Source organism: Salvelinus alpinus, chromosome 4 (assembly GCF_045679555.1).
Source record: "Salvelinus alpinus chromosome 4, SLU_Salpinus.1, whole genome shotgun sequence".
In the NCBI taxonomy this organism is placed as follows: Eukaryota; Metazoa; Chordata; class Actinopteri; order Salmoniformes; family Salmonidae; genus Salvelinus; species Salvelinus alpinus.
The window spans coordinates 18,197,583-18,210,984 of NC_092089.1; the positions used below are offsets into that span (position 1 = coordinate 18,197,583).

General features: G+C 45.4%; 1 protein-coding gene across 3 annotated transcripts in view; it reads right to left on the bottom strand.

Moving 5' to 3' along the window:
- The window catches only part of mrpl13 (mitochondrial ribosomal protein L13), a 33,452-nt gene that overhangs the window by 17,168 nt on the left and 2,882 nt on the right, over positions 1 to 13,402 (bottom strand). Inside the window, exons 3-6 of one of the 3 annotated variants that reach the window (XM_071395786.1) lie at positions 12,699 to 12,792; positions 12,411 to 12,471; positions 2,664 to 2,750; positions 1,887 to 2,008 (exon numbers count right to left, since the gene is read on the bottom strand). In XM_071395786.1, the coding sequence (XP_071251887.1) occupies positions 1,887 to 2,008; positions 2,664 to 2,750; positions 12,411 to 12,471; positions 12,699 to 12,792 (364 nt within the window). Of the gene's footprint in view, positions 1 to 1,882; positions 2,009 to 2,663; positions 2,751 to 12,410; positions 12,472 to 12,698; positions 12,793 to 13,402 lie in introns of those variants that run through there. The other 2 variants (XM_071395787.1, XM_071395788.1) reach the window with 2 other exon arrangements.

Below are 13,402 nucleotides of genomic sequence, written 5' to 3' on the forward strand. Positions count from 1 at the left end.
AGTATGTTCCCCTATAAACCAGTATGTTCCCCTATAAACCAGTCTGTTCCCCTATAAACCAGTCTGTTCCCCTATAAACCAGTCTGTTCCTCTATAAACCAGTCTGTTTCACTATAAACCAGTCTGTTCCCCTATAAACCAGTCTGTTCCCCTATAAACCAGTCTATTCCCCTATAAATCAGTCTGTTCCTCTATAAACCAGTATGTTTCACTATAAACCAGTCTGTTCCTCTATAAAAACCAGGCTGTTCCTCTATAAACCAGGCTGTTCTAAATGTGTCTGTTCCCCTATAAACCAGGCTGTTCTAAATGTGTCTGTTCCCCTATAAACCATGCTGCTCTAAATGTGTCTGTTCCCCTATAAACCAGTCTGTTCTAAATGTGTCTGTTCCTCTATAAACCAGGCTGTTCTAAATGTGTCTGTTCCTCTATAAACTAGGCTGTTCCACTATAAACCAGGCTGTTCTAAATGTGTCTGTTTCTCTATAAACCAGGCTGTTCCTCTATAAACCAGGCTGTGCCTCTATAAACCAGGCTGTTCCTCTATAAACCAGGCTGTTCTAAATGTGTCTGTTCCTCTATAAACCAGGCTGTTCTAAATGTGTCTGTTCCTCTATAAACTAGGCTGTTCCACTATAAACCAGGCTGTTCTAAATGTGTCTGTTTCTCTATAAACCAGGCTGTTCCTCTATAAACCAGGCTGTGCCTCTATAAACCAGGCTGTTCCTCTATAAACCAGGCTGTTCTAAATGTGTCTGTTCCTCTATAAACCAGGCTGTGCCTCTATAAACCAGGCTGTTTCTCTATAAACCAGTCTGTTCTAAATGTGTCTGTTTCTCTATAAACCAGGCTGTTCTAAATGTGTCTGTTCCTCTATAAACCAGGCTGTTCTAAATGTGTCTGTTCCTCTATAAACCAGGCTGTTCCTCTATAAACCAGGCTGTTCTAAATGTCTGTTCCTCTATAAACCAGTCTGTTCTAAATGTGTGTTCCTCTATAAACCAGGCTGTTCTAAATGTGTCTGTTCCTCTATAAACCAGGCTGTTCTAAATGTCTGTTCCTCTATAAACCAGGCTGTTCTAAATGTCTGTTCCTCTATAAACCAGTCTGTTCCTCTATAAACCAGGCTGTTCTAAATGTGTCTGTTCCTCTATAAACCAGGCTGTTCTAAATGTGTCTGTCCCTCTATAAACCAGGCTGTTCCTCTATAAACCAGGCGGTTCCTCTATAAACCAGGCGGTTCCTCTATAAACCAGGTGGTCCTCTATAAACCAGGCTGTTCCTCTATAAACCAGGCTGTTCCTCTATAAACCAGGCTGTTCCTCTATAAACCAGGCTGTTCTAAATGTGTCTGCTCCTCTATAAACCAGGCTGTTCCTCTATAAACCAGGCTGTTCCTCTATAAACCAGGCGGTTCCTCTATAAACCAGGCTGTTCCTCTACAAACCAGGCGGGTCCTCTATAAACCAGGCTGTTCCTCTACAAACCAGGCGGTTCCTCTATAAACCAGGCGGTTCCTCTATAAACCAGGCTGTTCCACTATAAACCAGGCTGTTCCACTATAAACCAGGCTGTTCTAAATGTGTCTGCTCCTCTATAAACCAGGCTGTTCTAAATGAGCTAGAGATTCAGCGCAGGCCGGGGTAGAGAGAGCTGTGTGTGTGTGGGTAGAGAGAGCTGTGTGTGTGTGTGAGGATATGTAGGTGTGATTAAGGATGGTGTGTGTGTGTGAAGATGTGAGAGAGAGGGTGTGTGTGTGTGTGTGTGTGTGTGTGTGTGTGTGTGTGTGTGTGTGTGTGTGTGTGTGTGTGTGTGTGTGTGTGTGTGTGTGTGTATTATCGCATGTATGCGTCCATGGAGGAAGACCGGGAGAAGAAGGGACTCACGGGGTCCATAGAGTGGGGAAGGCTTCTCGTTCCTCCTGGCTGTACTCATTCAGTCTGCGAGGGATCTCTCTGGGCTGAGGCAGCTCCTCTGTCAGGTTCAGAAGGATGTCCTCAGGAAGATCCTGCCATACAATTACATACAACATAGTCATGGATCTGTATGGCACCTAGGCTCTAGCCAGGGACAGGAACAGTCAGGTTTGTAGGTGTCTTCACTTTTCAGAGAGGGAAATCACACCTGGGTTAGAAAGAGGTGTGGGAAGTCAAGGGAAAATAAGACTTTTATATTTATATACCGTATAATTGCAGAGAAGCTAGAGTCAGACTAGACTTATCTAAATACGTTACCACAATGGAAACAAGTCAGACTTGTGTTAATTGGAAATTAATAAGTCAGACTTGTGTTAATTGGAAACAAGTCAGACTTGTGTTAATTGGAAACAAGTCAGACTTGTGTTAATTGGAAACAAGTCAGACTTGTGCTAATTGGAAACAAGTCAGACTTGTGTTAATTGGAAACAAGTCAGACTTGTGTTATCGCTGATATTTCTATGTCTGTTCTGCTTGTTCTTGGCTGAATATGTCAGCATTTAAAATGATTCAACAAAATCAATCAAATCAACATGTCAGACATATTCAGTCCACAACAGGGGAATAAAGAGCAGTCATTTTACCTTCCGGGAAGAGGTGTCGTGTGTGGCGTCATTCTTTTTAATAAAACTTCTCATTTCATTTTCACACATATTATATGTCAAAGTCTTAAAAGACAAGTCTTACATCTTCAGGGAAGAGGTGTAGCCGTTGCATCATGGTCCTTCTGGAGAGGTTCCTAGGCAGCATCCCGTACACTGCCAGCTTCACTATCTGGAGGAAGAAGAGGAAGAAGAGTCAATCACTGAACTCTGGATCCATCGCTTGGATAGGCTACTCAGATTCAGTCCCTAATGGCACCCTAGCGCACTATTTAGGGAATCCTAGCGCACTATATAGGGAATCCTAGCGCACTATATAGGGTATCCTAGCGCACTATATAGGGAATCCTAGCGCACTATATAGGGAATCCTAGCGCACTATATAGGGAATCCTAGCGCACTATATAGGGTATCCTAGCGCACTATATAGGGAATCCTAGCGCACTATATAGGGATTAGGGTGCCATTTAGGTCACTACCACAGACAGACATTTAATGTAAGACAGTTGGATCCGGGTTGTCATGGTTACAGCTCTGGAGAAGAGCAAGGTCGAGGTCCATCATTGAAGCATCTTTAATATGTCTCCAGTGGTGACCAGTGGAGATCGTGTTAGGTCCAGACAGGTATACTACTAAGCACGATCAATGAGTTGTTAGCCAGCTAACTTCCCTAATTTGTTTTTAGAAAGATATGCTTGAAAATGGGCATGGTCTAAATTTACCCAACAACCAAAAACACATATCGAAGTTTAGCTTTCTTAATGAAACAGAAAAACAATAGATATTTCTGGTTGTTTATCAAAGTTAGCTGGCTAAATAATTGATTATTCTTTGTACTATACCCCTCAGGTCTGTTCTCTATGACCCTGTCCAGAAACAACCCCTATCCCTGAGAGACACTGGGGTGGATCTGAGAGAATGAGCTTAAGCAATATGGTAATATCTCCACCTTACCCTCTCTCGATAGTAAAGAGTCTCCCCTGTAGACAACGTTATAGACCCCTGTAATATTCTCCTAACATTTGAACAGGCTGGTTCTATTCCTCGTATCCCTCCCTCACTCTGTGGTGTGAAACATAGTCAGTGTTTCTTGGAGCGATGTGTCACGATCGCCAACTGGTAGCAAATCATTTAGGTCATATGGGGGAAAAATGGTGTTATCCTTGAACTAATACCCTGAATGCTCAGCTCAGGGGAGGCAGGCAGCCTAGTGGTTAGAGCGTTGGGCCAGTAACCGAAAGGTTGCTGGATCGAATCCCTGAGCTGACAAGGTATAAACCTTGGCAGTTAACCCACTGTTCCCCGGTAGGCTGTCATTGTAAATAAGAATTTGTTCTTAATATTAACTGACTTGCCTAGTTAAATACAGGTTACATAAAAAGTGCCCCTGTCCCTCCCTCCTCCCCCTCCCCTGTCCCTCCCTCCTCCCCCTCCTCTGTCCCTCCCTCCTCCCGGCTGCCCCTCCCTCCTCCCCTGTCCCTCCCTCCTCCCAGCTGCCCCATCTCTGTCCCTCCCTCCTCCCCCTCCTCTGTCCCTCCTCTGTCCCTCCCTCCTCCCAGCTGCCCCATCTCTGTCCCTCCCTCCTCCCCCTCCTCTGTCCCTCCCTCCTCCCAGCTGCCCCATCTCTGTCCCTCCCTCCTCCCAGCTGCCCCTCCTCTGTCCCTCCCGGCTGCCCCTCCTCTGTCCCTCCCTCCTCCCAGCTGCCCCATCTCTGTCCCTCCCTCCTCCCAGCTGCCCCCTCCTCTGTCCCTCCCTCCTCCCCCTCCTCTGTCCCTCCCTCCTTCCGTTGGCAAACCGACCATCAAAATAACATGTTATTCCTACATAACCGTCCACCACTCAAATCCATCCTCTGCAAGAATACCAAGTGAGGGGAAGAAAAATACAAATGTCACAAAGAAGTGAAAATCTCTTAACATTTGACTTTCTCTCATCTACCATTTCCAGCTTAATCCCTTCATACATATCTATCCCCTGTGAAAATTAATCCTATTCCTGTTAAATGACGACCGTGGTGTGTGGAAGACGGATGTGTGTTGTATAGGGACACCATCCGTCACCACGGCTACAGGAGGTGGATGTCACCCCAACGTGATCATTACCCACAATTACCTCTGATAGATTCTCCCCCCCGCTGGAATAACTCAGCTAGAGACATGCATCCATCTCATTAATGGAGGTGTAATGTGCTGGAGAAACCCGAGGAGGGCTGGAGACGGAAGGGGGGAGAAAGAGGAGGGGAAGGGAGATGCAACTGGCCAGGGCTAGGGGGGCGATGAGGAGACGAATGAGGACAGTTAGAGAGAGGTGGGCTGGGGGAGAGAGGAGGTTTGGAGAGGGCTAGGGGGGCGATGAGGGTTTAGAGGCTGCTGGCCAGAGCTGGGAGGCCTGGGGACAGGCAGGCAGTCGGCCAGGTCTTGGAGCTCTGCCCTGCCCATTCAGCTATACAGTATGGATCTGGGGTAGGATAACATGTGGCTGTTCTGGGGTAGGATAACATGTGGCTGTTCTGGTGTAGGATAACATGTAGCTGATCTGGGGTAGGATAACATGTGGCTGTTCTGGTGTAGGATAACATGTAGCTGATCTGGGGTAGGATAACATGTGGCTGTTCTGGGGTAGGATAACATGTGGCTGTTCTGTTCTCTGGGCTGGGGTAGGATAACATGTGGCTGTTCTGGGGTAGGATAACATGTGGCTGTTCTGGGGTAGGATAACATGTGGCTGTTCTGGGGTAGGATAACATGTGGCTGTTCTGGGGTAGGATAACATGTGGCTGTTCTGGGGTAGGATAACATGTGGCTGTTCGGTTCTCTGGGCTGGGGTAGGATAACATGTGGCTGTTCTGGGGTAGGATAACATGTGGCTGTTCTGGGGTAGGATAACATGTGGCTGTTCTGTTCTCTGGGCTGGGGTAGGATAACATGTGGCTGTTCTGGGGTAGGATAACATGTGGCTGTTCTGGGGTAGGATAACATGTGGCTGTTCTGGGGTAGGATAACATGTGGCTGTTCTGGGGTAGGATAACATGTGGCTGTTCTGGGGTAGGATAACATGTGGCTGTTCTGGGGTAGGATAACATGTGGCTGTTCGGGGGTAGGATAACATGTGGCTGTTCTGTTCTCTGGGCTGGGGTAGGATAACATGTGGCTGTTCTGGGGTAGGATAACATGTGGCTGTTCTGGGGTAGGATAACATGTGGCTGTTCTGGGGTAGGATAACATGTGGCTGTTCTGGGGTAGGATAACATGTGGCTGTTCGGGGGTAGGATAACATGTGGCTGTCCTGGGGTAGGATAACATGTGGCTGTTCTGGGGTAGGATAACATGTGGCTGTCCTGGGGTAGGATAACATGTGGCTGTCCTGGGGTAGGATAACATGTGGCTGTTCTGGGGTAGGATAACATGTGGCTGTTCTGGGGTAGGATAACATGTGGCTGTTCTGTTCTCCCGTCCTTCTACACCATCACTGAGAGGGATGACCTTCACACACTATCCCTCATGTTTAAACGTTGGGAGGTAGACTTAGGGAAAGGGAACATGTATCACTTAAATTAAAAAGGAAGGTGTAAATAAAAGATAGGTTTATTGTAATGTGGAGGGAGGGTCACTGCACTGCTAGGAACTAGATGAGTCACTACAATTGGAAAAGGGAGGATTAATGTATATGTGGGCTTAGCTATAGGTACATTTAAAAAATATATATGTGGGCTTAGCTACAGGTACATTTAATTAATATATATGTGGGCTTAGCTATAGGTACATTTAATGAATATACAGTGGGGAGAACAAGTATTTGATACACTGCCGATTCTGCAGGTTTTCCTACTTACAAAGCATGTAGAGGTCTGTAATTTTTATCATAGGTACACTTCAACTGTGAGAGACGGAATCTAAAACAAAAATCCAGAAAATCACATTGTATGATTTTTAAGTAATTCATTTGCATTTTATTGCATGACATAAGTATTTGATCACCTACCAACCAGTAAGAATTCCGGCTCTCACAGACCTGTTCGTTTTTCTTTAAGAAGCCCTCCTGTTCTCCACTCATTACCTGTATTAACTGCACCTGTTTGAACTCATTACCTGTATAAAAGACACCTGTCCACACACTCAATCAAACAGACTCCAACCTCTCCACAATGGCCAAGACCAGAGAGCTGTGTAAGGACATCAAGGATAAAATTGTAGACCTGCACAAGGCTGGGATGGGCTACAGGACAATAGGCAAGCAGCTTGGTGAGAAGGCAACAACTGTTGGCGCAATTATTAGAAAATAGAAGAAAATAGAAGAAGTTCAAGATGATGGTCAATCACCCTCGGTCTGGGGCTCCATGCAAGATCTCACCTCGTGGGGCATCAATGATCATGAGGAAGGTGAGGGATCAGCCCAGAACTACACGGCAGGACCTGGTCAATGACCTGAAGAGAGCTGGGACCACAGTCTCAAAGAAAACCATTAGTAACACACTACGCCGTCATGGATTAAAATCCTGCAGCGCACACAAGGTCCCCCTGCTCAAGCAGGCGCATGTCCAGGCCCGTCTGAAGTTTGCCAATGACCATCTGGATGATCCAGAGGAGGAATGGGAGAAGGTCATGTGGTCTGATGATTAAAAAATAGAGCTTTTTGGTCTAAACTCCACTCGCCGTGTTTGGAGGAAGAAGAAGGATGAGTACAACCCCAAGAACACCATCCCAACCGTGAAGCATGGAGGTGGAAACATCATTCTTTGGGGATGCTTTTCTGCAAAGGGGACAGGACGACTGCACCGTATTGAGGGGAGGATGGATGGGGCCATGTATTGCGAGATCTTAGCCAACAACCTCCTTCCCTCAGTAAGAGCATTGATGATGGGTCGTGGCTGAGTCTTCCAGCATGACAACGACCCGAAACACACAGCCAGGGCAACTAAGGAGTGGCTCCGTAAGAAGTATCTCAAGGTCCTGGAGTGGCCTAGCCAGTCTCCAGACCTGAACCCAATAGAAAATCTTTGGAGGGAGCTGAAAGTCCGTATTGCCCAGCGACAGCCCCGAAACCTGAAGGATCTGGAGAAGGTCTGTATGGAGGAGTGGGCCAAAATCCCTGCTGCAGTGTGTGCAAACCTGGTCAAGAACTACAGGAAACGTATGATCTCTGTAATTGCAAACAAAGGATTCTGTACCAAATATTAAGTTCTGCTTTTCTGATGTATCAAATACTTATGTCATGCAATAAAATGCTAATTAATTACTTAAAAATCATACAATGTGATTTTCTGGATTTTTGTTTTAGATTCCGTCTCTCACAGTTGAAGTGTACCTATGATAAAAATTACAGACCTCTACATGCTTTGTAAGTAGGAAAATCTGCAAAATCAGCAGTGTATCAAATACTTGTTCTCCCCACTGTATATGTGGGCTTAGCTATAGGTACATTTAATGAATATATATGTGGGCTACAGGTACATTTAATGAATATATATGTGGGCTACAGGTACATTTAATGAATATATATGTGGGCTACAGGTACATTTAATGAATATATATGTGGGCTACAGGTACATTTAATTAATATATATGTGGGCTACAGCAGGTACATTTAATGAATATATATGTGGGCTACAGGTACATTTAATGAATATATATGTGGACTACAGGTACATTTAATGAATATATATGTGGGCTACAGGTACATGTAATGAATATTTATGTGGGCTACAGGTACATTTAATTAATATATATGTGGGCTACAGCAGGTACATTTAATTAATATATATGTGAGCTTAGGTACAGGTACATTTAATGAATATATATGTGGGCTTAGCTACAGGTACATTTAATGAATATATATGTGGGCTACAGGTACATTTCCTCAGTGAACCACTTGGGACGGAACTGTTGAAACATTCATGCATTTGAGGCAACACAAACAAAAAGTACACACTAAAACATTATTAAGAACATCCATCTAAATAAGAGCAATGCCATGTGCTGTAAGGCAGAGAGGAGAGAAAACATAGACAGCAATGCCATGTGCTCTAAGGCAGAGGGGAGAGAAAACATAGACAGCAATGCCATGTGCTCTAAAGCAGAGAGGAGAGAAAACATAGACAGCAATGCCATGTGCTCTCAGGCAGAGAGGAGAGAAAACATAGACAGCAATGCCATGTGCTCTAAGGCAGAGAGGAGAGAAAACATAGACAGCAATGCCATGTGCTCTAAGGCAGAGAGGGGAGAAAACATAGACAGCAATGCCATGTGCTGTAAGGCAGAGAGGAGAGAAAACATAGACAGCAATGCCATGTGCTCTAAGGCAGAGGGGAGAGAAAACATAGACAGCAATGCCATGTGCTCTAAGGCAGAGAGGAGAGAAAACATAGACAGCAATGCCATGTGCTGTAAGGCAGAGAGGAGAGAAAACATAGACAGCAATGCCATGTGCTCTAAGGCAGAGGGGAGAGAAAACATAGACAGCAATGCCATGTGCTCTAAGGCAGAGAGGAGAGAAAACATAGACAGCAATGCCATGTGCTGTAAGGCAGAGAGGAGAGAAAACATAGACAGCAATGCCATGTGCTCTAAGGCAGAGAGGAGAGAAAACATAGACAGCAATGCCATGTGCTCTAAGGCAGAGAGGGGAGAAAACATAGACAGCAATGCCATGTGCTGTAAGGCAGAGAGGAGAGAAAACATAGACAGCAATGCCATGTGCTCTAAAGCAGAGAGGAGAGAAAACATAGACAGCAATGCCATGTGCTGTAAGGCAGAGAGGAGAGAAAACATAGACAGCAATGCCATGTGCTGTAAGGCAGAGAGGAGAGAAAACATAGACAGCAATGCCATGTGCTCTAAGGCAGAGAGGAGAGAAAACATAGACAGCAATGCCATGTGCTCTAAAGCAGAGAGGAGAGAAAACATAGACAGCAATGCCATGTGCTGTAAGGCAGAGAGGAGAGAAAACATAGACAGCAATGCCATGTGCTGTAAGGCAGAGAGGAGAGAAAACATAGACAGCAATGCCATGTGCTGTAAGGCAGAGAGGAGAGAAAACATAGACAGCAATGCCATGTGCTGTAAGGCAGAGAGGAGAGAAAACATAGACAGCAATGCCATGTGCTGTAAGGCAGAGAGGAGAGAAAACATAGACAGCAATGCCATGTGCTGTAAGGCAGAGAGGGGAGAAAACATAGACAGCAATGCCATGTGCTCTAAGGCAGAGAGGAGAGAAAACATAGACAGCAATGCCATGTGCTGTAAGGCAGAGAGGAGAGAAAACATAGACAGCAATGCCATGTGCTGTAAGGCAGAGAGGAGAGAAAACATAGACAGCAATGCCATGTGCTCTAAGGCAGAGAGGAGAGAAAACATAGACAGCAATGCCATGTGCTGTAAGGCAGAGAGGAGAGAAAACATAGACAGCAATGCCATGTGCTGTAAGGCAGAGAGGAGAGAAAACATAGACAGCAATGCCATGTGCTGTAAGGCAGAGAGGAGAGAAAACATAGACAGCAATGCCATGTGCTCTAAGGCAGAGAGGGGAGAAAACATAGACAGCAATGCCATGTGCTCTAAGGCAGAGAGGAGAGAAAACATAGACAGCAATGCCATGTGCTGTAAGGCAGAGAGGAGAGAAAACATAGACAGCAATGCCATGTGCTGTAAGGCAGAGAGGAGAGAAAACATAGACAGCAATGCCATGTGCTCTAAGGCAGAGAGGAGAGAAAACATAGACAGCAATGCCATGTGCTCTAAAGCAGAGAGGAGAGAAAACATAGACAGCAATGCCATGTGCTGTAAGGCAGAGAGGAGAGAAAACATAGACAGCTGAATTCAAGCTGAAATGCGTTTAGTTTTATTCCTTGATAAAGTTCATCTCTGGGTTGTACTAAGCTGTGCTGCTGTTCCTGTATCTTCCTGCACACCCAGCTAGGACTTTCCCCAGATTACAGTAGACATTCTCCTAAAGGTCTAATGGTCTGACAGACCTGCATCAGCAGAGATCCTGTGTGTCTGTGATAATACACAAGTGTCTCTGTGTGAAAAGCACACTTGTAAAATCCTCCCTGATGATTCTGCAGGAAAACACTACGTCTCTGGAACCAGAGGAATGGGAGGGACGGGAGACTTACAAGGACAGACAATTAATTACACCATAATTCATTCTCTCTCACCCCAGCGAGCCATTTGTAACGTTTATAGACAAAACACGTCACACAACTGTGGGATAGCTCATATTTCATCAAATGAAAATCGATACATAACAGCAACGCAAAATGCAACTGCTTCCTGAACGACATGCAATTCTGACATTTTGATGAAATGCAGCTTCATCCAGGCCCAGGAATGAAACTTTAAAGGCTGAAGTTACTGTATAGGTACACCTGAGAGGACAGTGTTTATTCAGCTTCATCCAGGCCCAGGAATGAAACTTTAAAGGCTGAAGTTACTGTATAGGTACACCTGAGAGGACAGTGTTTATTCAGCTTCATCCAGGGCCAGGAATGAAACTTTAAAGGCTGAAGTTACTGTATAGGTACACCTGAGAGGACAGTGTTTATTCAGCTTCATCCAGGGCCAGGAATTAAACTTTAAAGGCTGAAGTTACTGTATAGGTACACCTGAGAGGACAGTGTTTATTCAGCTTCATCCAGGCCCAGGAATGAAACTTTAAAGGCTGAAGTTACTGTATAGGTACACCTGAGAGGACAGTGTTTATTCAGCTTCATCCAGGGCCAGGAATGAAACTTTAAAGGCTGAAGTTACTGTATAGGTACACCTGAGAGGACAGTGTTTATTCAGCTTCATCCAGGCCCAGGAATGAAACTTTAAAGGCTGAAGTTACTGTATAGGTACACATGAGAGGACAGTGTTTATTCAGCTTCATCCAGGCCCAGGAATGAAACTTTAAAGGCTGAAGTTACTGTATAGGTACACCTGAGAGGACAGTGTTTATTCAGTGTTTCCAAACAGACTGCAGTAGCCCACAAATAAAACAGTAGTTAACTCACCGGTCAGTTTATTAGGTACACCACCCTATTCACGTAAACGGATCGCTCCTCCAGACAGTGAGTCATGTGACTGTGGCTGTCTATATAAAGCAGGCAGACAGGCATCCAGGCATTCAGTTACCCTTCTATTGAACGTTAGAATGGGCAAAACCAGTGACCGAAGCGACTTTGAGCGCGGTATGATCATCGGTGCCAGGCGCCCCGGAACCAGTATCTCAGAAATGGCTGCATTCCTGGGCTTTTCACACACGACAACGTCTAGAGTTTACCGAGAACGGAGAGACACACACACAACATCTAGTCAGCTGCAGTCCTGTAAAACAGCTCGTTGATGAGAGAGGTGGAAGGAGAAGACTAAGAATCGTGAGAGCCAACAGGCGGGCCACCAACAGACCAATAACAGCACAGTGGTGTGCAGAACGGCATCTCAGAACGCACATCTCACCGATCCTTGTCAAGGATGGGCTATTACAGCAGACGACCACACCGGGTTCCATTCCTATCAGCTAAAAACAAGAAGAAGCTGCTCCAGTGGGCACATGATCACCAACACTGGACAATTGAGGAGTGGAAAAACATTCCCTGGTCCGATGAGCCGCGGTTTCTGTTGAGTCATGCTGATGGCAGAGTCCATCAGAGTCCAGATGGTGTCAACGGTACAGGCTGGTGGCTGTGGTGTACCGCCATCCAATCTGCAGCAACTGCGTGATGCCATCGCGTCAACATGGACCAACATCCCTGTGGAATGTTCCCGAAGGATTCAGGCTGTTCTGGAGGCAAAGGGGGGGTCCGACTCGGTGCTAGACGGGTGTACCTAATAAACTGACTTGCAATACTTACCGCTTTGGGGTCTTTCAAATGTAGCTGGGTGGCTGTGACTTGTTTAAATCCACCCGGGTACCTTTGGGAAAGAAACAAGACTGAATTTAGAGGAAGACACACTTTTGTATAACAATCAACTTTACACACATAGGCTTAGTCAACCACATCCCTCATTACACAGATCAGTTCACATGCTACATGTTTCAATGAAGTTCTTCTTGATTGATGAGTAAACACAGGTACAGAATAACACTTTGTGTTCCCTGATTATTCCATGTGTAACAGACAGTCTGAGCAAGGCCTTACTGGGTGTGAGAGGAGTATATCTTCTGTTCCCATTTGTTCCCAGAGAAGGCTATGTGTCTGGTGTTCATGACTACTACATGGTCTCCAATATCACCTGAGGAACACAGAGACACGCGCTCATTACAAAACATCAACAACTCGACACAAACACATGTTCCAAGGAATGTTCTTTAGCTCCTTTCAAAAGACTATCAAGGAATGCAGGAAAAGATTCATCATTCGATTGCCTGCCACCACAAAAAAAGGTGGTTTCTGAATTAGATATATGGGTAGAGAATGATAGATGACTAAGAGGTTGACTTGCAGGTAGCCTAGTGGTTAGAGCGTGAGGACTCGTGAGGACCGCCACAGGAAAGGAAGACCCAGAGTTACCTCTGCTGCAGAGGATAAGTTCATTAGAATTACCAGCCTCAGAAATTGCAGCCCAAATAAATGCTTCACAGAGTTCAAGTAATGGACACATCTCAAGGCCTTCACGGTCGAACTGCTGTAAAGAAACCACTACTAAAGGACACAAATAAGAAGAAACGTGCTTGGGCCAAGAAACACGAGCAATGGACATTAGACCGGTGTAAATCTGTCCTTTGGTCTGACGAGTCCAACATTTAGAATTCTGATTCCAACCACTCTGTCATTGTGAGACGCAGAGTAGGTGAATGGAGCATGGAGGAGGTGGTGTGGGGGTGCTTTGCTGGTGACACTGT